The 23030-nt window shown below is 29.2% G+C and overlaps 1 protein-coding gene across 1 annotated transcript; it reads left to right on the forward strand.

Annotated features, from left to right (window-relative positions):
• Positions 1-5150: 5150 nt before the first annotated feature.
• On the forward strand, positions 5151-16676 carry LOC129297359 (leucine-rich repeat extensin-like protein 3; the record flags this gene model as incomplete). The annotated part of the gene is made up of 2 exons (XM_054935692.1): positions 5151-5234; positions 15616-16676. Coding segments are annotated over 2 exons (768 nt in total), but the record flags the coding sequence as incomplete, so codon positions are not given.
• Positions 16677-23030: the final 6354 nt, after the last annotated feature.

Consider the following 23030-nt stretch of genomic DNA (forward strand, 5'->3'; position numbering starts at 1 on the left):
AATTTCAATTGCCATTTGCCGATGACGTCGAGCATGCACTATCCAATTTAATGCCCATGTTTTAAATTCAGTCCTTTTCTTTTGGCAATTATTTGATATTTTCTATAATAAATATTAAGTTAAGCATTATATGGGGAGTTATAAATAGTTTTTTTTTTAATTTAAATATAGTCATAATCTAATTGACATGTGTTTCCATCTTTTTTGTTTTTTGCCCACCATTGACGTGTTCATCTTAATTCTTACGGAAATGAGTTATAATCGCTTAAATACTTCCATAAGTTGATGCAATATACAATTTTCAAAAATTATCTTATTTATGTTTTGATTCAACTCGAATCTAGTAATCAATATGAAATATGTCTTGGAATAACAAGTGAAATATCCTTTTCATTATATTCAGCTACTATAGGTAAATTTAGCCTTTATTTTTTTTTTAAATTTATTTTGAATAACATGATCTGTCAAAGTTTCCATGTTTATGTGAATATATAAATTCTCTAAAGTTCATTTGTTATATAAATGGAAGGTTAAGGTTCAAACATGTCTTCTAATGAATAAACTCGTGAATTGAATTTGTCCAAAATATTTTTTAAAACAGTAGTAATGCTTAGGCAAGCTTAATAAATCAAACGGAGAAAATAGCACTAGCTGTGAGGAAATTTGCGGAAGCAACATTGTTTAGGAGAAAATATCAGCTAGGCTATTATAGACCATGAACTAATGCTCATATAGTCATATAGTCTCGTGTTCACCAATACAAATGAAGTAAAATAGAATTCACATGGACCGACAAACTCTGGCTTCTTAGTCTCAGCATGAGTTGGAAATAATATTATGGAGGTAGGTGTGGCTTGGTTACCCTACTTCATGCGGTATTCGATTTTTTTCCCCGAGAAAGCCCATGTTGGGTTTGGATTGGACTCTGTAGGCCGAAAAACATAACGGGATTAGACGATTTAAGGCCCAATGAATTCCAGAGCATAATATGAGGCCCATTGTCTTGTCCTTGGAATGAAATTGCTGAAACGCAGGGTGTGGAAAGTGAGGAGAACGAGGATGGATTGGAATAATCATTTTTACTAGATATCCGACTAAGTGATGAAGATATTCATATATACAAACCTTTAATTATGGACCATGTAGTTGGTAATTTTATAATTGGATTTAATTTGATGATGAATTTATAATATTATGGTTATGGATATACACCCTGCCTGATAGTACAAGCCATCCAGAGCATAAATATTTTGATTTAATTAAAGCTAGTCTGACCACAATCAAACTATGTATTTGTATTTATAGAATAAAATAACATGGCATATCTGTGTTTTAAGGAGATTGAAAAATAGCATATATGAAACAATAGCAAGTTGCCATATAATATTTGTATGTTGGGGGTATGGATATATATAAATATGTAGTTATTGAAATTAACAATTAGGTGATGAGTGTTCACACTCACATAAACGCCCCACGTTGTCATTCAAGGCCTCCATCTCCCACCATCCCTCTCTCTTCTTTCACTTTTATCCCAAAAGAGTATTTCACGGCTACTTGGATTAATTGTGTTAAGAGTTGATCCAGCTTAATTCGAAGTCTTATTGGAGTTTGTGTCCTTGACACACACACAACAACTGCAATTAAATTATCGATGTAAAGTGTGTTTCTTAAAAAAAATATCTGCAACGTGCCGATTGAATTAGTTTGAATTGAAAGGGTAAGCCTTGATTACCATTTTCTAATAGTATTATTGTAAATATATATACCCACAGACCCAACATTATTTCATGTTTTGAATATTAATAATGGGTTAAAGAATGAAAATGCTTTGAAATCTTTTTTACAAAAAGTACTTGTTAATGTAATTGTTTTTTGAATGTTGTCTTGAAAGTTTTAAAATTAGAGCAATATTACCTTGGCGTTGACCCTAAAAAATGTTACTAGTTAAATAATATGTAACAAGTTTTTTTATGCGAAGTGGCACTTCCATGTGAATTAGGGGTGGGTTTTTCTTCTTTGTTTTTTTCCTCCACTGCCTCTCTACTGTAAATTTGAGTCTTTCAAATTAAATTTATATTTTAAAAATTATTAAATTTAAATTTTTAAATTTAATTTAACAATTCATATCTATATTAAATTTTTCTTTTCTCTCCTTTGTAAAGGAGAAAATCCAACTCTAAACATACCCAACCACCGATCACCTCCTCGCTTTCTAAGTCTTCATCGCGCTAACAACTGCCACTCCACCAACACCAGCATTAGTCATCACCTCCATCAAGAGCTTCCCCAGCTCTTGCAGCTTCTTTCTAGGGTTGGCTTGGTTTGATTTGCAATGCCATTTAGACTTGCCATTGCCAACACTCGTGGCTCCATTTGGGAATGAAGATTCATGCTTTGGAACAGAGCAGACGACTTAAATGACCAATTTGAATGTGGAAATTGATAGATCAGAAAAGAAGTGAACCACAGAGCCCAAACCATAGTAAAGAAGGTGAAGGACTAATAAGCGGGATTTGGGTGTTCCTAGCTCTAAAAGCTAACAGTCATGGAGAGGGGATTGAAGAGAGGGAGAAGGGATTGAGCAAAACCAAACAGCAACAAAATCGTGTCCAATTCATAATCTAAATCACTAGAAAATAAAAACCAAATAAGCATAAAAAAAAAAATCAAACACAACATCAAGATTTATAAAATGGGGTCATTACAATCAATCGAAAAATCATACTCATTACAACCAAAATCATTATAACCAAAACATCTATTCTAATCATATGGGGCCACGTGTGATTCCCTTGGTCAAAGAAGCTAATATAACGGTCAACATTTTTTTGAGGTTAATGTTGGGGCGACATTTCTCTTATTTTAAAAATTCTAGAATGACATTATTTCAAAAAAATTTTAATATGCCATCCCATGTGATATAAGTGCAGTGTTCCAAATATCTTATTTTGGAGTTTGCAACATGAGAAACAGCTGGACGTGGGAATAGTATAAAGTAGCTATAGCGTTGATAGTATATGTTCAGATGAATTATTAGTGATAGATGGCACAATAGTAATAATCGTCGTGAGAAACAAAGAAACGAAAATCTCTGCATATATAATGATTAGTTGGCTATGGTGGAACGCACATGCTCGTGTGTGTGGCCTTTCACACTTGGGGTGGAACCACATGGATCTTATTATAAATGTGAGGTACTAGATTAGGATGGATTTTATTTTCAAAATCCTTTTCAAGGACAATTATACTTTCCATAACGAACCACTATAGGTTCTATATTTTATTTTAATTAAAGAAAACAATAACCCAAAATATATAAAAGCAAAATTAAAAGTGGGGTAGAACAGGATACTGGCCTCTGGATTTGACACAGAGCCCAACCAAGTTCTTTAGGAAAATATAATATCAATATCAATATAAAATAAAAAAGATTTATAAATATTATTGTTTATAAACTACCAACGGGGAAACAGAGTGCCTCAGTTTTTCTAGATTTTGTAAAATAATGTGAGCACATGTGAAGTAAAAGATGTATCAAAAGTAGAGTGCACCTCGTTGTTGGAAGAACTATTCCAAATTGTGAGATGAATCACAATATTCTTCTTCTTCTTGTTTGTTTGTTTTTTTTTTTTTGGCCCACGCAAGCAGCCATGAATGGGCCTAGGCTCTGAAAACACATGCATTTATGTTTATATTTTGGGAGAATGATGACTAAGATCTCATAAAAGATTTAATGCTAAATCACAATCTCCTCGTAATTGAAATTCTCAAATTCAATATTTATCTATATATTTCAGCAGTGAAAATCTTTTAAAAATATCTTGATTTGGTGTTTATATTTATATAACTATTAAAGGTGCCATGAGAAGTAGAGTGATTTCGGTTTCAAATTTCAACCCTTCTCTAAATAACAATTTAATTAGAAAAAATCTATCCTTTGCTCTCAGTATTTCAGGGAAGGTAATTTCTATTATTGATTAGGGGCCTATTTATTTAAGATTAAAAAATAAGTAATTTTTAGGTAATTTATAGATTTTATAAAAAGAGATTTATTTATATAAATTTTATATAAAGTGAATATTATTTTATGTTTGGTTACAATAATAAAAAAGTAATTATTAATTAGTTATTTTTAAATTTTATAATCTCTTTCTTAATTTTTTTTACAAAAATAATTTATCATTATATTATTTTAAAATTTTGTAATATCTTCGCATATCTTACCTTTTTAATACACTCTCCCTCATCTACTGCATTAGATTATTTCAGAAATTACTTACAATAATTTTTAAAATAATCAGAAATATGCTTTTTTTATATTTTAATTACTTTTAAAAGTTTAGATAAACATAATAAAAACTCATAAAATAAATTTAAAAAAATAAGTGATTTTTTTATGAAATAAGTTAAAACAAATAGGCCTAACCAGCACCTTATATTTATATAAAAAAAATATTCATACACACACTATATTATCCCAAAGACTAAAACGTCTATATTCAAACATGCCAACTTTGATTGAATATCTAAGGCAGAAAGTGGGGGAAAACCTACTTTAATTGAGACATTTTATTAAAAGGTTAAAAGTCATTTTTATTCATGAATTGCATACGAAAATTTACAAATGAATTTAAATTTAACTTGGGGTCAATTTTATTCCTCAACCTCATAATTTTACTTTCTCCATGCCCCTGATGTTAATTATCCGTTAGTGAGGCTGATATGAATTTTTTAAATATTTTTTAATAATAAAATATAATAGTGGAACTCACTTTATATTTTTATAGGTTAAGGATCTTAAATGTCTCTCAATTAAGCAAAAAGGATCAGAATCACCCCTAAAATCAAGAAAATGTCATTTATATCCCTCAACCGTTGAGATTTTCAATTCCATTAATACTACCTATTGTGTTAATTTTCACCATTAGTAAGTCCCCCATTTAATTTTTTTAATATTTTTAGTGGGTACCATCATTTTTTAATATTTTTATCATGTTAAAAAAATACCCCTCTCTTCTCCTTCTCTCCTCTCTCTCTCCCCTTTCATTCCCTCTCATTTGCTCGTTCTTGGATTGAAGCAAGCAGAGTAGTGGCAACATAGCACCTAACATGCCGATTGCAGTTTTGTTATCTTCGTGAATGGCCAGGTTGAAGAGTACATTGGAAGCATGTTCTTTGCAATGGTTGGTGGAATTCTAACACCATTTGACAATGGCAGATTTGAGGGCAAGGTCAGGAATTACGATAGAAAAATCAAGCTTGGAGCCATGAGAGAGCCATGGTGTGAAGTTTAAATTTTTACAAGTTTGAACAGTGACTCGCTCAAAGGTGTAGCCTGAGCCTTGAGAAAACTTGTTAAAAAGATAAAAAAATGGTGAGACCCGTTAAAAATATTAAAAAAATTTAAATGTAGGCCCTAGTAAAGGTGAAATTTGATAGAATAGATAATATGGTGATGAAATCAAAAATCTTAATAGTTGAAAGATATAAATGACCCTTTTTTAATTTTACAGGTAACCTTGGCCCTTTCTGCTTAGTTGAAAGGTATTTTAAACCCTTAATCCTATAAAAAAAAATTGGTGAGACCCACTAAAATATTAAAAAAATCAAATGCAGGCCTTACTAATAATGAAATTTGATTGAATGAATGATAGGGTGATGGAATAAAAAATTTTATTGGTTGAGGGACATAAATAATCATTTTTTGACTTTAGAGATAATCTTGACCATTTTCACTTAGTTGAGGAGCATTTTAAACCCTTAACCTTTCATTAAATAAAGGTGAAGACAAAAAAAATGTAATTTTAAATTTTGCTAACTAACTTATTAAAAGTATAAATTCATTAAAAATATCTTCTAATTTTGAAGTCCAAATGGAGGGAGTGTCTTGAAATATGAATACAAACATAATAGCACTTCTGGCAAAAAAAAAAAAAAAACATAATAGTGGTACCCTCTGTTTTTTTTTTAAAAAAGGAACAAATATTACTTTTTCAATACCAAGGAAAATAGGTAAATTTACTTGTAAATTTTAAATATGTAATAGATAGAAATTTTTTCCCCAATAATACCCTTAGGAATAAAATTGACCAAAAGTTCTCTCATTTATTATCTCTCCTCTTTAATAGGGGCATAAATGAAAAATTATATATAAATGCTTTGGACAAATTAGAGAGTATTGTGTTTTGAGTTAGAGATTATTTGCATTTGAGCAAAATTTATTATTTGAATAAATAAAAATTCATGAATTTAAATTATTTTGATAAATTTTATTATCATAAATTTTAAAATTGTAAATCCTTGCTTTAACTTATTCGTTTCAAATATATAATTTGACTTCTTTTCAAAATACATTTTTTTATATTTCAAGTGTGAACCCTACTAAAGGATTTCAAAATATTAGAATTTGAAAATTTTATACTATTCAAATGAAGAATTTTAAATGCATAAAATTTGAATATAAGATTTGAAATATAAAATTCAATTCTATCGACGCATCCAAATGTATATTCTTAATGAAGTATGCATGAATGGATCTCTAGCTAACAAGCATTAATTAACACATGATAACACCTATTTAACTTCCAGATTGCCTTGGCTTCAATTCACGTCATTAATTTAATTAACTTGCCTAATATAAAAAAGCTTAGCTATGTTTCTTGATCATGTCAATTAAAGGAAACAACTTCGACAGATCCTGGACCTTCACAAAACTTACATAGCATGAGTGAGCAGCCTCGTGCTCATGATGCAGCTGCAGCCAAATGATAGAATTGGTTGGACAACTTGTTGGCTCATGGAAATTAAAGCAGCGATGGAGCCAAACCACAACAAGGAAGCAGAAAAATCACTCACCATCATGCACACATGCAACGGATATCCAATATTCAACAGTACAGTACACTCTATCCGGAACATATAACATGAGATATCATATATTGCTCCTGCAAGATATATTTGTCACAGATTATGTAAGATTCCAAATGCAAAACCTTCTGGCTCACTATATACATCGATCACTTTCTGAGAATGAACCCATATAAGTACGAGTGACTTGGGATTGGGAGACAATATAATATCGTATTCTTAAAGGAGCAATCCAAACACTGATATTCACTCGTGTGAACATTATTTATTTTTCTCACACGCGCAGTCACAAACAGAGTACGAAAGTCTAAAACCCATAACTGTGATTAATATAAAGCCCAACAACACTGTTCATATGCTCTGTCGTTGGGCCGCATTATTAATTAAGTTAGGGGGATGCTATAAGCCTATAACAGTAGACTTTGTGTGCGCGAGCTAACTAGTGATGAATAGGTTATAGCCCAAACTTCGACACGAAAATATCTTTAATTTCTACATATATATATATATATATATACTCCATTTATATTATTTATAAGTTATTTTTAATATTCATTCCGTTTAAAATATAAAATATTTTTAATTAAATTTCACTCTTAATAAAGCAGTTACCTACTTTTCAACTAGTCTTATCTTTTTATATTTATTCTTATTAAACACCTTACAATAAATATAAAGTTATTATCAATAAGGGCACTTTTGAAAAAAAGACAATGATTACACTTTGAAAGACGAAAAATATCTTACATTTTTAAATATCTAACACTTAAAAAAATGCCTTACATTTTCGAACGGAGAGAGTATGTTTTACTAGAGTCAATGAAAACACTAAATTTTATTGATTCTATTTTAAAATTTAATAATTTTTCACCCCCTACCCTCTAATAAGGATATAAAGAATAATTTTTTAATAATTTTTCTAACATTTAATAAGGGTATAAAAGTTAAACACAAAAAATAGAGAAATGCCTACTAAATATGATAAAAATTAATTTTCTCTTTGTCCTATAAATAGGATGAAAGGAGTGTATATATACTACGCTTATCATGCACTCCTTCTATTTGTTATGAATATATTTATAGGGAAACATTAGTTTTATAAGCCGGTCTAAATTATAAAATATTTTTTCTAGCTATATCCAAAATGTAGGACATTTAATCTACGTTTGGTATATGAAACAAAAAATGCTTTCTAAAAAAGAAATGGAAAATGTACTAAGAAAAAAAAAGGATAGGTGCATTTTTCATTTTTTTTATAGAGAAAATATTTTTCTACTGTACCTACCAAATATCATATATAGTACTCCTTGTATTAATTAATGTGGGCATGAAGAAGATAATATAATTAAATACTTCTTCTCACTCTTTATAATAAAACAGTATTTAATGACACTTTCATGTTTTACTCTTGGAGTAATTTACTATATTATGAATAATAGGCAAAAAGAGTAGTTTATTTCCCTGTATTCATTCTCTATGTAAAGAGGTGGAGAGAGCTGTGGAGTCTGCTGTGTTGCCAGATAAATTCTGTATCATCTCCTACTTTCATAATTCATATACATGCTTATTCACTAGGGGGGCTTTTACATATTACTCCCTCTGCATCACAAAAAAGAAAGTACATAATTTCTTCAATTTAAGTAGTTATAAATAAATTAATTTTTTGTATAATTTTAATATTAATAATTTCATATGATTATATGCACAACCATTGTTAGAAAAATACACACTCTTGTTGGCTTCGGATCATGGATCCACCGCTACTCTCCCTTCAAACTTGTGTTTGTAATTGTTTAGGCTAAAACTGATACGATATTTATTTAAAAAGACATAATAGCCATAGCAAAGATCGAGCTAGGTGAATGAAAAGTCAGGCTCAATAAGTGATCCCACAACGAGGCTAGTCCAGATCTTGGTCAATTTAGGTCCATGAATCCCTTAAGACTCTGAATCTTTATCTAGATTGTTGCCTCACAATAGACCATAATCTCAACAAGCCCTAAATCTCACAAGGTCATGGCCATTATCCACAGATATTTCAGGAACACGAGTTGATAGTTAATAATAGCTTATATGCATTGCAAATAAGAGGATCATGTCATGAATCTCGTAGACTATGCCGGCTGAATCCTCAATCCTTTGCAAACGAGCTCCAAGTTTTATGGGGGCTTAATCATTTGACAAACTTGATTACTTTAGTTATTCAAATTAAAGGAACTTAGTTTTTACCAGGAGATTTAATGTTTGAGAAGCTAGAATAATAAGGTCACAGAGAGAGGGGACCGAACAACAATCTACCACCGAAGCCCATTACACTTTTAACTTTTTATTCAAATAGTTTTTGGCATCATATTTAGCTCTGTAATCTTTACGACTTTGTAGTTTGCATATATTCTATTAATCAAACACTTATTATTCCAATTCTTTTATATCTTTACATCTGAGTAAATTGTGGTAAGGGAGCTTGAGAATCTTTTGTTATCATTTGAGACACAGTGTCTCTGACACGCTTGGTATTTTTATTGTTTACATAGCACAATAACCTTTGTGCTTCTATATTAAGAAGTTGATGTTACAAAGAGTCCTACCCATGAAGGATATATTTTGACCAATAAAAAGTTGAGTGAAGTGTCATGGAATGAAATTGTTGGGAAAGTCGGCTACTGAATAAACATGCATTGTGTTATATGAGTCCCATACGAAGGAGCTTTATAATTACAAAAAAAAATGGGATATATAAGTTCAGTGAACTCTCCTACCTAATAAACTAGTCTTTTGATATGACTTGATATTTATGATACTAACTGTTTGTAAAAAACAATCAAGTGTGGTGTTGTCCTGTCAAAGACGTGGGGTCTCAAAAGGATGGAAGAACCTAACTTCTATTCAAACGTGAGAAACCTGGGTTCCCTTACCATAGTTCACCCGAATGTGAGAATGAGAAGTGAAGAAAATTAATGTAAATGTAGAAAAGCAGAAATACATTAATTAAGAAAGATGTAGTGGGCTATGTCGACCATACAATAGAAACATAAAGACTAAAACTACATGATAAAAAAAAAAGTAAAATAAGGTAATAGACGTGAGGTTTGGACTAATAGTTTGTTGATACTGATGATCATTATTGAGAAAGGACTCCTCTATTTATAGATGATCCTGGCTTTGTATTCAAGCCTTATGATCGTCAGTTTCCTTAAATTTATAAAGCACTTCCTCTATCATGACTACTCATCATAGGTGTAGTGCGGATGGTTTTAATTTAGTGGCTAAGATTTTATAAATATTTTCTTTAATTATTTTAAAGTCAATTAAATTAAGTTAAGTTTGAGCCTTCAAATTCACAATTTGAATGCAAACACTAACATGTCCATATACTATATTTAATTGCTAAAGAAAAAACCACACGCTATATACATATATATGTATATTATCTGAAAAGAAATCACGGAATGGAATGAGAATATTGAACGGAACATGAGGATCATAGGATTAACGAAAAGTGGGTACAAATTCTGTTAATGCTCTCGACAGCGAAAGGATATCGGATATATGATTTCCTGGGAAGTAACCATAGTAGAAGAGAACGCTTTCAAATTGAAAAACAAAAGCTTTACAAAAACTCAAAAGCAACGCACAAAGTGCAAAGCAAACGAGTGAAGAATTAAAGTGCAAAGCAAGATCCCACAATCGCGCTCTCTTTTTCTCACTCGTTTTTTCATTTTGTTAGAAAGGTGCCTTTTCTTGACATTCACTTCAGTATAATTAAATAAATACATATATAGAAACGTAAATAAACCTCTACGAAGACCGTATACATAACCTTTCAATACTACGTTTGCGTCTTTTCCATGAAATAATGTGCACATTGCTTTGTGGAAAGGAAAACGGAAATATCTTTTCATATAAAGATCCGAAACTGAATGCATTTTTTTAATGAGTTACTTAATTCTATACTTTATACAATTAATCCTACGAATTGATCAGTAAGTTTGAGTATTTGACAGACAATGTAGAAAGATTTTGGAACGAGAGAAAAGTAAAATGTCTCGTCGAGCACTGATATACTAAATGTTTTTGATAATTTTTTTCATTTATTTATAAATTAATTAATAATATAATGTTTAAATATTAATCATCACTTGTTTTATCAATAGATTTTTAGATTTTAGATATTCGTACAGTCAACCTAAATTTATAAATGTATACAGTTTTATAATAATTAGCTTATTATTTTATAACTTCCCATTTTTTTAAGCAAACTAAACAACATTATTTGTCTTTCCAAATCTATATGTATAATTTTGATCGAACCAACCTGTTAAATAATTATTCAGGAAACATGCAGTTTGTGGTCAGTTAGCTGCTACCTATAAGAGGAATCACTCAGAATTTATTGACACGTTTGCTTTGGTGAATTATTAATTATTATGCATTTTATAAAGAGATCAGCTTTTGAAATACTAGTATTTTTTTGTCCTTAATCTTTCCAGGGCATATATATTTAAAGTGATTTTTTTTACTACAATAGACAAAATTTGAGGTAATTTAACAGTGAAAGAGTTCAACATTCAGGAGGTGGAGAGTTCTATATCAAAATCCAATTACTATTAACTCTTATTTAATTGTATTTTTTTTAGATAATGCAACGATTTAACTAATTAAAAGCAATAAAGACAGAAAACGTGCATGAGATGAACATATATTGATAAATGAATTGTACATGTGATATTCACTACTACAGTATTAATTAATTTGGGTTTAAATCACTACGTGGTAAACGGAGGGATACCCCCTTTATCTCATCAAAATGGTGCATTTTCTTTCAAAATCTACATTTGATGCTTTACTTAAAAAATATTTTCCCTCTTGAATATTATGAGGAACTTTTTCTAAAACATAATATTAAAAAATACAAGGCATTTGAGAGTTTTTCATGGTGTAATTAATATAATTTTTTTAAAAATTAGGGATGTGATTAATAAAATTTTATAATTGATGCAACTTACTAAATAAAAGTAGACATGGAAAAAGTGTATAATAATTAGATAATTTATTAGAAGTATAAGTTAATTAATGGTGTTCTATAAATTATAATATTGAATGGATTATTGAGTTTCTTGACTCCTTAGAACAACAATGGTTGGTGGAGAAGATGATAAAGAATGTAACTAAACAATTATAATTAAACAAGACAACTAAACATCTTTTAAACAAAAAAGAGAGAAAAACACGGGGGGTTTATGGAGGGAAAAGGCCAAAGGGAGAAACATGATTGGAAGGATGCTTGAAGGAAGAAAAGTGTTGGGCGGTGGAGCCTACGGCGGAGACCTAATGGAGGGACAATGGACTTTAATAAAACCCTAATACAGCCTGGAAAGTCTCAGTGGACGGCCATTATTCCTCCCTCTCTCTCCTCTTTGCCCTTCACGAGATGCTATCACCACCATACTTTCTTACCACTATTAAGCCTTGGGATTCATGAAAACATCACAAGACTTCTTTTTGGGCATGCATGACTTTGCCCTCTTTCTTCCTCTTTCTTATATGGATTCCAGAAATCCTTTTGACAAAAACCACACACTACACATATATACTTGTTAATTATTTAATACAAAGCATTAAGTCTTTCTGTAGAAAATAATGAAAGGGATTTGAATTTGGTGTCTTGCAATGATGGAGAGATGATTCAGTGGCCTTTCAGTTAGGAATTTAGCTAAATTGCAGTTGCTCTTGTCCTTTTAGTTTAAACCACAATAATTATTAGTTTAGCTAAATACTCATTTCTTCTTATAATTTCACTCAAATAACTCATCTTTTACCGGTGTCATTTAAATTCTTGGCTACATGTATAGGTGATCTTCAACATTCATAAGCAATTTTTATACGATTATCTTAACGTGTGGTTGATTTTCAGTTTATATTTAACAAAAATATATTTGGAAAACTATTTGTTAGATTTAGTTAAAACACATTCTAAATATGATTTAAAAGTACTTTTAAAGGTTACACAAATAAATAATTACTAAGTCAAGCTTAATTAGCTACATGAGTATGTAATTAATTGGGAGTAATTCTCGCAATGGATTTTTTCTCCCACATACTTCATTCTTCATTGCTTAACATTTGTTTTTCTTGATTAACATTCACTATTTAAAATATGCCTAGTAAGGTTAAAATTTTGTTAAGCATTCTCCTCAAGACCAAATATAACAAATGAGCACACATATTATTTGATTTTTGAATGAAAAGAAGTAAACAACCATTCATTCGACTATGTCATAAGAATAATGTGAATGAGATAGCTCTTATCTAGGTAACAAGGTTTAGTCATCAATCTAGTCGTTACTGCTAGCAAATTATAGAGTTTTCAGTAAGAGCAAAGCCTGACAGGCTATGCTTTTATATATATATATATTTTGAGGGCTGAACTTAAGGTAAAAAGGAATTTTAGTATAAAAAGGTTTTTAAACCTTACCTTTATAGACACTACAAAAATGAGTTCAGCTCAAGCTAACCCTTAATTAAGCCTTTATAATTTTTTTATAACTTTATTATATACATAATTTACTTAAAATTTTAAATTAATATATTAGAATAATATAATTTATCAAGCATTTATTCTAGGTGATAAAGATGAAGTTGGTGGGATTAATAATACACCACTTCCAAGTAGATCTTTCTCCAAATGATATAATATTTTATTTTTGAATAAATATTGATGATAATAATAAGGACCAAAAAATATTTACATTTTGAATTACAGGCAATTTAAACTTGTGTGGTTTATATTATGTTTTGGCGTCTGTATATATTGGAAGTTATTACTATCTTTTAAATATTTAATTAATGTATTTTAAAATTTATATATGTATTATTATAAATATAAATTTTAATTTTTTTTAAAAAAATATATATGGGCTTTCAAACTCAACCTTGAGCCTTGTTAATAAGAGTTGGTTTAAAAAAAATATTAATTTTAATATAAGAGAGCTTATGAACTTGAGTATTTAAAGATTGAGCTTATAAGGGTTGAGTCATTTCTTATTGACAACTCTAGCAAATTAGTGTGGCTCACCAAAAAAGGCATAAAAAAATCACAAAATTTCAATGTATATATGAAATTAATTTTTAATTAGAGAATTATTCTTGGTTTGAAATTAATACAATTAGATATAGCTGGATCATTTATCACTTATTAATATTGTGAGATTTAGTAGTAGATATTAATATTACGATGGTAGTTTTGAAAAAAAAATCGAATTATATGAAATAAAAAGATAAATGGCAAATTGAAACCCTTCAAAATAAGTGTAAATTTGTCATGATCAGAAGAGAACATAATTTACAAGAAAAGATGCCGAAATAAGTAATTATATTGAATGAGGGAAATAACTAATTGTGCACAAGTTACATTAGGCATAACGACTTTTTTCGGGAAAAAACGTAATCCTTATAATGTAGTAATCGAAATAGATATGATAAAATGACAAGCCTAATTAAGTAAATGAGGATGAAATGACACATGGACGGATATTGAAGAGAAAAGCAAAAATATTACCAAGAGGCAAATGTACCCTTTCCACCTCAAATTATAAAATAATATGAGATAAAATTATACTTCTACATATCAATAAAATACTAATGATTAATGTCACTTTACAAATTACAATATTTTAAAATAAAATTATAAATTTTTAAAAATACCTTTATATATTTAATTATTATTTTATAATTTCATTTCAATTCTCTCTCTAATTGAAGGATAATATTAAAAAGAATTCACTAAAAAAATTTATTTTTATGAATTTGTCTTATATAATTTTAAAATAATAAATTTATTTAAAATTATCTTATAATTTAAGATGGTGAGAATATTTCTTTCCATTTGTCCATCCATGCAATGCATTTCATCGCCCCAACGCAAAACATTGAATGAATCATCTACACGTCCACTGATATTTGTAAATGCCACTCAGTGCGTTTGATTATTATAAAAAATTGATTAATAATCAATATGATTAATTTTAAATATAACTAATTATAGAATGTGATATAATTAATTTATAAAATTGATTCATATGACTAATTCTAGGTAGAAGTAAAAGGTAAAACTTATAAAATATATTTCGGTCTTCATATTTAGATCCATCCGATATATACATAAAAAACTAAACAAAAATGTAAATTTAAAAATAGCTCTCTCTCTCTCTCTCTATATATATATATATATTTGGAAAATTGTAACAAAGAAAAGGCAAAAAAAAAAAAATGCAGGCTTGTAATGAAATAGGGCCAAATATGTTTTGGGCAACTGCAAGAAAAGCAAACGAGAATTCGAGCGTGACACGAAGCTCTTGTGATGTCAAAAGGACAATGCGGAGTTTGCGTCTAGTGTACGTGTGATCCAATACACGAATACAAACAAAATTACACACAATGTGGTCGAACACAGTGATGAAAATGGTAAAACTCACGTTAGATTGGCATATTACAATTTTACGTCCGATGTCTATCCCAATGTTACCTGAAACTATACTATATTATACATAAATGTCTTCAATCCTTACCGCTTTCTCCCAAAGTAAAACGTGTCGGCGTCAGTCTCTTACCTTTTCTTGTTCACAACTTCACATTCAGTAGTCTCAATTCTCATCCTTCTTTTTCTCCATTTTCTCTTATTTCTCACTCTGATTTGAAAAAAAAAAAAATTAATTAAGTAAAAATTTTAAGACACATGGATAAAAGGTTGTTGTGCAGAGTCTCCCTTCCTTCAAAGATAAGATTCGCTTGCTAACTCTTTCTTCACCCTCCATTATCATCCTCACTCTTTCTCTCTCTCACATCGCCATTGTCTTCATCGTTCTGATCAGCTCCACTTCTTGGATCATTCCCTCTGATTCCTCCGTGCCTCCAATGGCTCCTCTTCTCAGAATCTTGTTCGCTTTCATGCCTCTGTTTGTTGCTCTGGCTATGGCGGATTCTCTCAAATCCGTCTCCAAGGAGCAGATCCAGTGCACAATGTGCTCATCTTGTCAGAACCCCTGTAATCCGGTTCCCTCTCCGCCGCCGCCCTCTCCTCCTCCTCCGGCTTCATCGTCCGCCAATTGCCCTCCCCCTCCTTCTCCGCCCAGCTCCGGCGGTGGTGGATCGTACTATTACTCTCCTCCCCCGCCTGCTCAGTACACTTACTCGTCCCCGCCTCCCCCGTCGTATGGTGGCGGAGGAGGGATCGGCGGCGGAGGAACGTATTACCCTCCTCCGTATAACAAGAACTACCCGACGCCGCCGCCTCCGAACCCAATTGTGCCTTACTTCCCTTTCTACTACTACAGCCCCCCTCCTCCGTCGACGGCGGCTCCATCGCCGTCGATCGGTTCATCGGTTCCTGCAATCGCTCTGTTTTCGTCTTTGTTTCTTTTGCTTTTGTAGAAAGCAAGAGAAGAAACGGAAAGAAACAGTTGGAATAACTGCGCAGAATCGCAGATCTGGAAATTTCGAGGGAATGCGGGCGAAGAAGGAGGACGCGAAGAGCTTCCATGGCGGATTCCTGAAGTTCCCAATTTACCCTTTTCTCGGCACAAAGGAAAGAACACACTACAAGAAGTTACGCATTATAGCTATTGTTGTTGTCCCTCCCTTTTGTACCCCTTTCTCTGTTCTCTTAATTTCTCTGGTAACGTAGGGAGAACGATGCGGATCTTCAACTTGTACGTAGCTTATTATGATTTGATTAATATGATGATCAAATTTTAGGAATATAATGTTTTTGTTCGGGTCATTAATTTGTGTGTTTAGAGTTGTGATTATGATTAACAAGGTCGAAACTGAAGAAAAACAGTTAGGGGCAATAATTGAGGAGTTCCAAGGCGAAGAACTATAAACAAGAGGGCGATAAAAGTAATTTTGGATGGGAGTGACAGAGTGGGGTTGATGAACACAATAATGAAGGCGGCTAGAATGGTGATATATTGTACAAGAGGCACTTAACCAATTTTAGGTAACGCTTCAAATGACGACAACTTTATTGAAAGTCGTTTTTTTTTTAAGTTAGATTTCTGCATTTCTACTTACATGTAAACAGTGATACATGAAGCTAATCATCCATGAAATTCACTTTTTTTAATAATATAATTGGAGCATCGTTATGTGCTTATGTAAATCTTTCAGCACTCAGGCCCGTTTGATTTTTTTACATTTTACATTCACAAAATAAAATTTTATTTTGATATTAAAAATTATTTAGATAAAATATTTTATAAAAAAGCAAAAGCACATTACTGAAATTAAATTTTTAAAACGTAACTATTTAAAAATTTTGAAAAGTAAATTTTAAAAGTAGGATATTATTTGATTATATTATCCCAAATATAATCTTCTTATTCTTTTACTTAACAAATAATTAATTCATTAAAAATATAATTATCGTTTCAATAATAATAATAATAATAATAATAATAATAATAATAATTAGTAGGTATCAAGTTTTTAACATTATAAATTGAATAATTAATCATATTAGCTTTTAGCATTAATGTATAATAAAAGTTATACATCTTTATCATATTTTTTAAAATTATAAATTAGAAAAGTACAAATAACTAGAGATTAAATTTTTAACATTATAAATTAAATTTTATATTATTTAAAATCTTTATCATATTTTTTAAATATTTTAAATATATTACATTTATATAATAAAAATTACAAATCATCATAAATTAATATCTTTTTTGATAATTGTATATTTAAAAATACATTTCACTATCACAAATTAAACAATTTTCAGTGTAGCAAATAGACTTTTGAAAAAATAAATTTAAATATAAATTTTATTACAACAACTAACTTTCACTAAACTGACTTTTACCGAATGGACTTTTATCAAATGAACTCTTGATAAACTGAAAATCAAATACACACTCAATCACCCTTAATATATGAAATTTATGTTTTACTATTGCATTTATATAAATTCCTTGTCCTTTAGGTAAAAGTCATGCACAATTCTCTTAAAGTTGGAGCTACTAGTCTTGCTGTGTGACATGTGACATGGGAAATTATTAATTGTAATGAAAGCTGTGATGATTCACGCATATGGAATATGTATCCGTTAGGCATGTCCGCGTCTTGGGTGGGTTGCTTGCAGTTAATTAAACGGGAGCGTCTTACTAAAGAGACACTTCAATTCGATTCATGAGTGGGTGTGGTTGTGGCTTGTGATGAAGAAAATAACGTTCCTTTCAGTTTTCTGTCACTTTCTACGCTGCGTTCCTTAGTTGTATGGTTGGTTAACTCTTTTGACCTTCCATTTTCAGAATGGGTTAACTTGAAAGTTCATATTTTTATGCACATTGAATGACTACGCCCACTTGAGCCGGATTTGAATTGTGTCACTGTCTCCCACAATCTTCATAATGCCACGCAGGATACTTAGTGGATGAGAACATTTGGGACACCTGGATACAATTAAACCAACAGTGATGGGGGGATATTGTTATGGGAGAATGACAAGTAAGAATTATATAAAAAAATTAATATTAAGTTATAATTTTTTTAAACACCAAATATCTCAAATTTAATGTCCCTTCTCCCATGTTTTAGTATTAAAATTCTAAATTTAATATTAACTTTTTCAAAAGATCTTTGTTTGTAATTCCCCTATTGTTTTTTATTATATATAATAGAATGAGAAGATGAGGAAGGGGAAGGTTGGGCTGGAAGCGAATGGAGGATGAAGTGGAAGGTCCGAATTTCTGACATAGCAGATTCGGATGCTTCTGCTGACCCAATCACCTCTGTACGAATCATTCGCTACTTTCTGCATCCGCATCACAGCTTACACTTATATGAATTTAATAATAATAATTTTATGTTTTTTAATAATAAAAATAAATACAATAGATTTATTTAATTTTTGAATGAGAAAGGTCACAATACATATCGTACAAATGACAACAATCAAATTGTATTATTAGTACTTAAAAAGCTTTTACACTTCAAAGGTTGGTCGGTCTAAAATCTTAACATTTAATGAACGCAGGATTTGAGTCAAAGTCAAATCAAAACACTACGAGTACAGCGCATCCTCGGTGGAAAGCCCCTAGATTGTCGAGCGTCGATCCTCTCCTTATCTTTTAAATGTTACATTCATTTTTCTCGCACGTAACCTTTAACTAGAAAAATTTTAAAAATTTCCTCCAGCAGAAGGGACGCGGATCCATGTTCATAGATTGTCGTAATTACATTCATATAATATAATCATTAAAAAATATATTTTTTCATCTTAAATTATAAAACATTTTTTTAAAAAATTTCTATCTCAAAATATAAAATACTTTAAATAAATTAATATTTTATTAAATATATCAATTTTAATATAACTCTTTCTCTCTTTATAATTAATTTTCATCATTTCTATTTTTAATATATTAAATGATACTTCCTCCGTTTTAAATTATAAGGCACTTTTAAAGAAATTTTTTATTTCAAAATATAAGGCACTTTGAGTATATTAAAATTTTATTAAATTTTTCAATTTCAATATTACCCTTTCTCTTTCTATAATTAATTTCCATCACTTTTCTTTTCATTATATTAAATGATGGGTATTTTGAGAAGTTTATATTTTTATTTTGAAAAAAATAAGATTGTTAAGTGCATTTAATGAGATTTATTGATATGTGAGATTTTATCTAAAAGTGTTTTATAATTTGGAATGAAGGAGTAGCTATTTTTGAAAATTTATATTTTTTTAAAGATAAAGTTATTAAGTATATTTAATGAGATTTATTAATATATAAAATTTTATTTAAAAATATCTTATAATTTAAGACAAAAGGAGTACTATATATTGGCCAAAGGAAAAATACACCGTATACTCCTTCTCTTTAATATTATTAGACATTTTTAACTAAATTACACTTTTAAGTAATTAATTATTTTTAAAATTTCACACTCTCTTTATATTTATTCATATTTAGTATGATGTCTTAATTAAAAAATCTTATTAATTACATCACTAATTAAAGATATCTAAAAAAATTCATTAATTATATTTTAAAAGACAAAAAATGTCATGTAATTTTTAATGGATCTAAATCTTTTGAAATTAAAATTTGTTATTTGAGTTAAGTTTTCTAGTTTAGTATTTTATTTATATTATTTTTTATAAAATATAAAATTTTCTCTCTCTTTTCTGGAAGGGAAAACTTCACATAAATTTACTAATATCAAATTTAAGAAAATCCAAATCCTTTTTTTAACATCTTATTTGAAAAAAAATTGTCTTATATTGTTGAATGGGTAAAACATAATATATCATATTTGCTTATAATCTTTCCATTACTCTTTCCATTTAAAAATATAAGATATTTTTAATCAAATCTCACCATTCAATAAAGTAGTTATCTATTTTCAAACTAATCCTATATTTCTATATTTACCCCTATTAAACACCCACAATAAATATAAAGTCATTATTAATAGGGACACTTTTAGAAAAAAAAAGCCAATAATTATATCTCGAAAGACTAAAAATACTTTTATATTTTTTAATATTTAATTTTTTAAAAAATATTTTATATTTTTGAATGAAGGAAGTAATTTTTAGCACGCTATTCTAAATGCAGTATATTTTTTAACTTTTATGAACGTAAATAATTCAAATTCATTGCTGTGGACTTACACAGAAACGAAGTCCGATATTCATATATTTACATGCATGAAGTCAGAAAAAGGATTATACTGTTTATTATTGACAAATATTGCAACCTGTTATAATTTTTTTATTTTACATTGTTATTGATTAATATTGATATTGATAATATCATGTATAATTAATTAACTTGCCTGAGTTAATAAAAATATATTAAATTTCTTTCATTATTTTTCTTTGGGACAAAAAAACACTGTTGATTATCACTGTCAAACTAACCCTAAGGCCCAAATTGAAAAGTCTAATTAGTAGGACTGCTGAGTGAAATAAGAATTAAATTTACAAGCAGCTTAGAAGTGCAATGTTAAAGAAGTCTTTATAAGTGGGCCCATAAAAAATGAGCATAAGCCCCACACTAGACTGAAAAATGTTAAGGAATGAGGAGTAGTATTTAAAGAGGAAATTAGGCAGCCCTCAAATCTGAGGAAATGAATGAGCTATAGGGCTAAACCATTTTACATTGAAAATTTTAAATTGCAGTAATGTCATGCTTCTTTCAATTTGAAATATACGACCCGGTTCACTAATTCGTGAAAATTAAAAAATTGATTAAGTTAGTTATTTGTCATTATTGTATAAAAAATTGTTAATTTTTTCTAAAATACTCCCAAAGAGAGAGAGCCCCGCCTTAGATGTAGAAGACAAAAAGAGTGAGGAAAAAAACGGTTAAATTAATAAGGATAATTTGGAGGGAAAATGTTAAATGAGGGAGAACAAAAGGATTTATATGTCATATTATTTAGAACTAAAAAAAATCCTTAAATTAGGTCTTATATTGAGGAGTAGAGGGAGTAATAAATAATAAATAATAATTTTTTGGTGGAATTGATGAGTTTGAATTTGTGCAGGAAAATAGAATAATAATGGAAAGAAAAAAAAAACAGAAATGGTTAAAAAGAATGAATGCTAGGTTTATGGGAAAAGTAATTGAAATACAAAAGTAGCAGTGGTTATGTTTGTTCCCGTCTCAATCAACTTAATTTCATCTTAATTATTTAAAGATGAAAATAGGATACAAGATCACCGTTGTGACGATCTAACTCATCCTAAATATCTTATTATATATTTTTCTTTTCTTTTAATATTTAGTATTTTATTTATTGAGTTAAAGTTAGAGTATATATATATATTCCTTCCGTTTAAAAATATAAACATTTTTAAACAAATTTCACCCCAATAAAATAGTTACTTACTTTTAAACTAACTCTATTTTTTTATATTTAATCTTATTAAAATCTTATAATAAATATAAAGTCACTATCAATAAGGGTACTTTTGAGCAAAAAGATAATGATTACACTTTAAAAGATTAAAAATGACTTATATTTTTTAATATCTAACTCTTCAAAAATACTTTACATTTTTAAAAAGAGAAAGTATTATTTTCTTTTTACATAATCATTTGCTCACTTAAGTTATATAGCTCATTGATTCTTTTGTTGTCATAGTACTTATAGCTTGGAGGTCATTTATAGTTGTTGTGTACTTGATTTTAAGTTGTGGTTGTAGTAATTGTGTTCTTTCACTTTAAATTATAGTTTTTGTAATTTAATTATTGAATTTATATACTCATGTTATTTTGATTTTGGACTTAACAAATTATGTAATTTAATAAATCTTGTTGTACAAGTCTTTCTTTTACACTTTGTATGTTTTCTTAGGATGTCTCAATCTCTGTCCTATCCTATTCTGATTTCAAACGAGATAAGAAAACTTTTAAGATGGGACAAGACTAAAATTCAGTGCCATTCATTTTTTAAAATAGAACATGGGATAGGGCTATCTTGATTCCATCCCATCCTATAAACACCCCTATACAACTGAAGGGGACATGATGGATGTGTAGAAAGAGGAATGTTGAGGGAGAAGCTAAGGAGGAGGAATGTGTTCGGGAAGGAGGATAAGGTGGAAAGGTGGTTTCATGCAAGGGCAGAGCTAAAAAAAATTATTAAGGGCGGTTAAAATGACAAAGCATATATGATACTTGAGGGAAAATTAAATCTTTATATATCATTAATATAACATAAATATTTTAACATATGCATTTATATTCAATTTTACACACACACACAAAATAAAAATAAATATATATCTTTATTTTTTAAGTTTTGCGCATAAATTTTGTATGAGCTAAGAATAATTAATTATCATGTATACAATAAAATTTTTAACAATTTCCTTATCAATATAAACTATCATTGAATTAGTAAAGATTTTATTTTTTCCATAAGCATTGAATAATTTAAATGTATCCTTGAAATTTAAAGTTTTATTTAATTTAAAAAACTCTATTACTTGCTTACTAAATTTACTATTTAATTCTTTCAATTGATAATTGTAGTAAATAAATATATCAACATGGTAATTATGCTCAATTATCACAAATTTTTTATGTTGATGAGATCTAAGCATATTATGGTAAAAATCATTCATATAATAAATTTTA

This window comes from Prosopis cineraria, unplaced genomic scaffold (genome assembly GCF_029017545.1).
Source record: "Prosopis cineraria cultivar Desert tree isolate PC_DT_omini unplaced genomic scaffold, ASM2901754v1 PC502, whole genome shotgun sequence".
NCBI lineage: Eukaryota > Viridiplantae > Streptophyta > Magnoliopsida > Fabales > Fabaceae > Prosopis > Prosopis cineraria.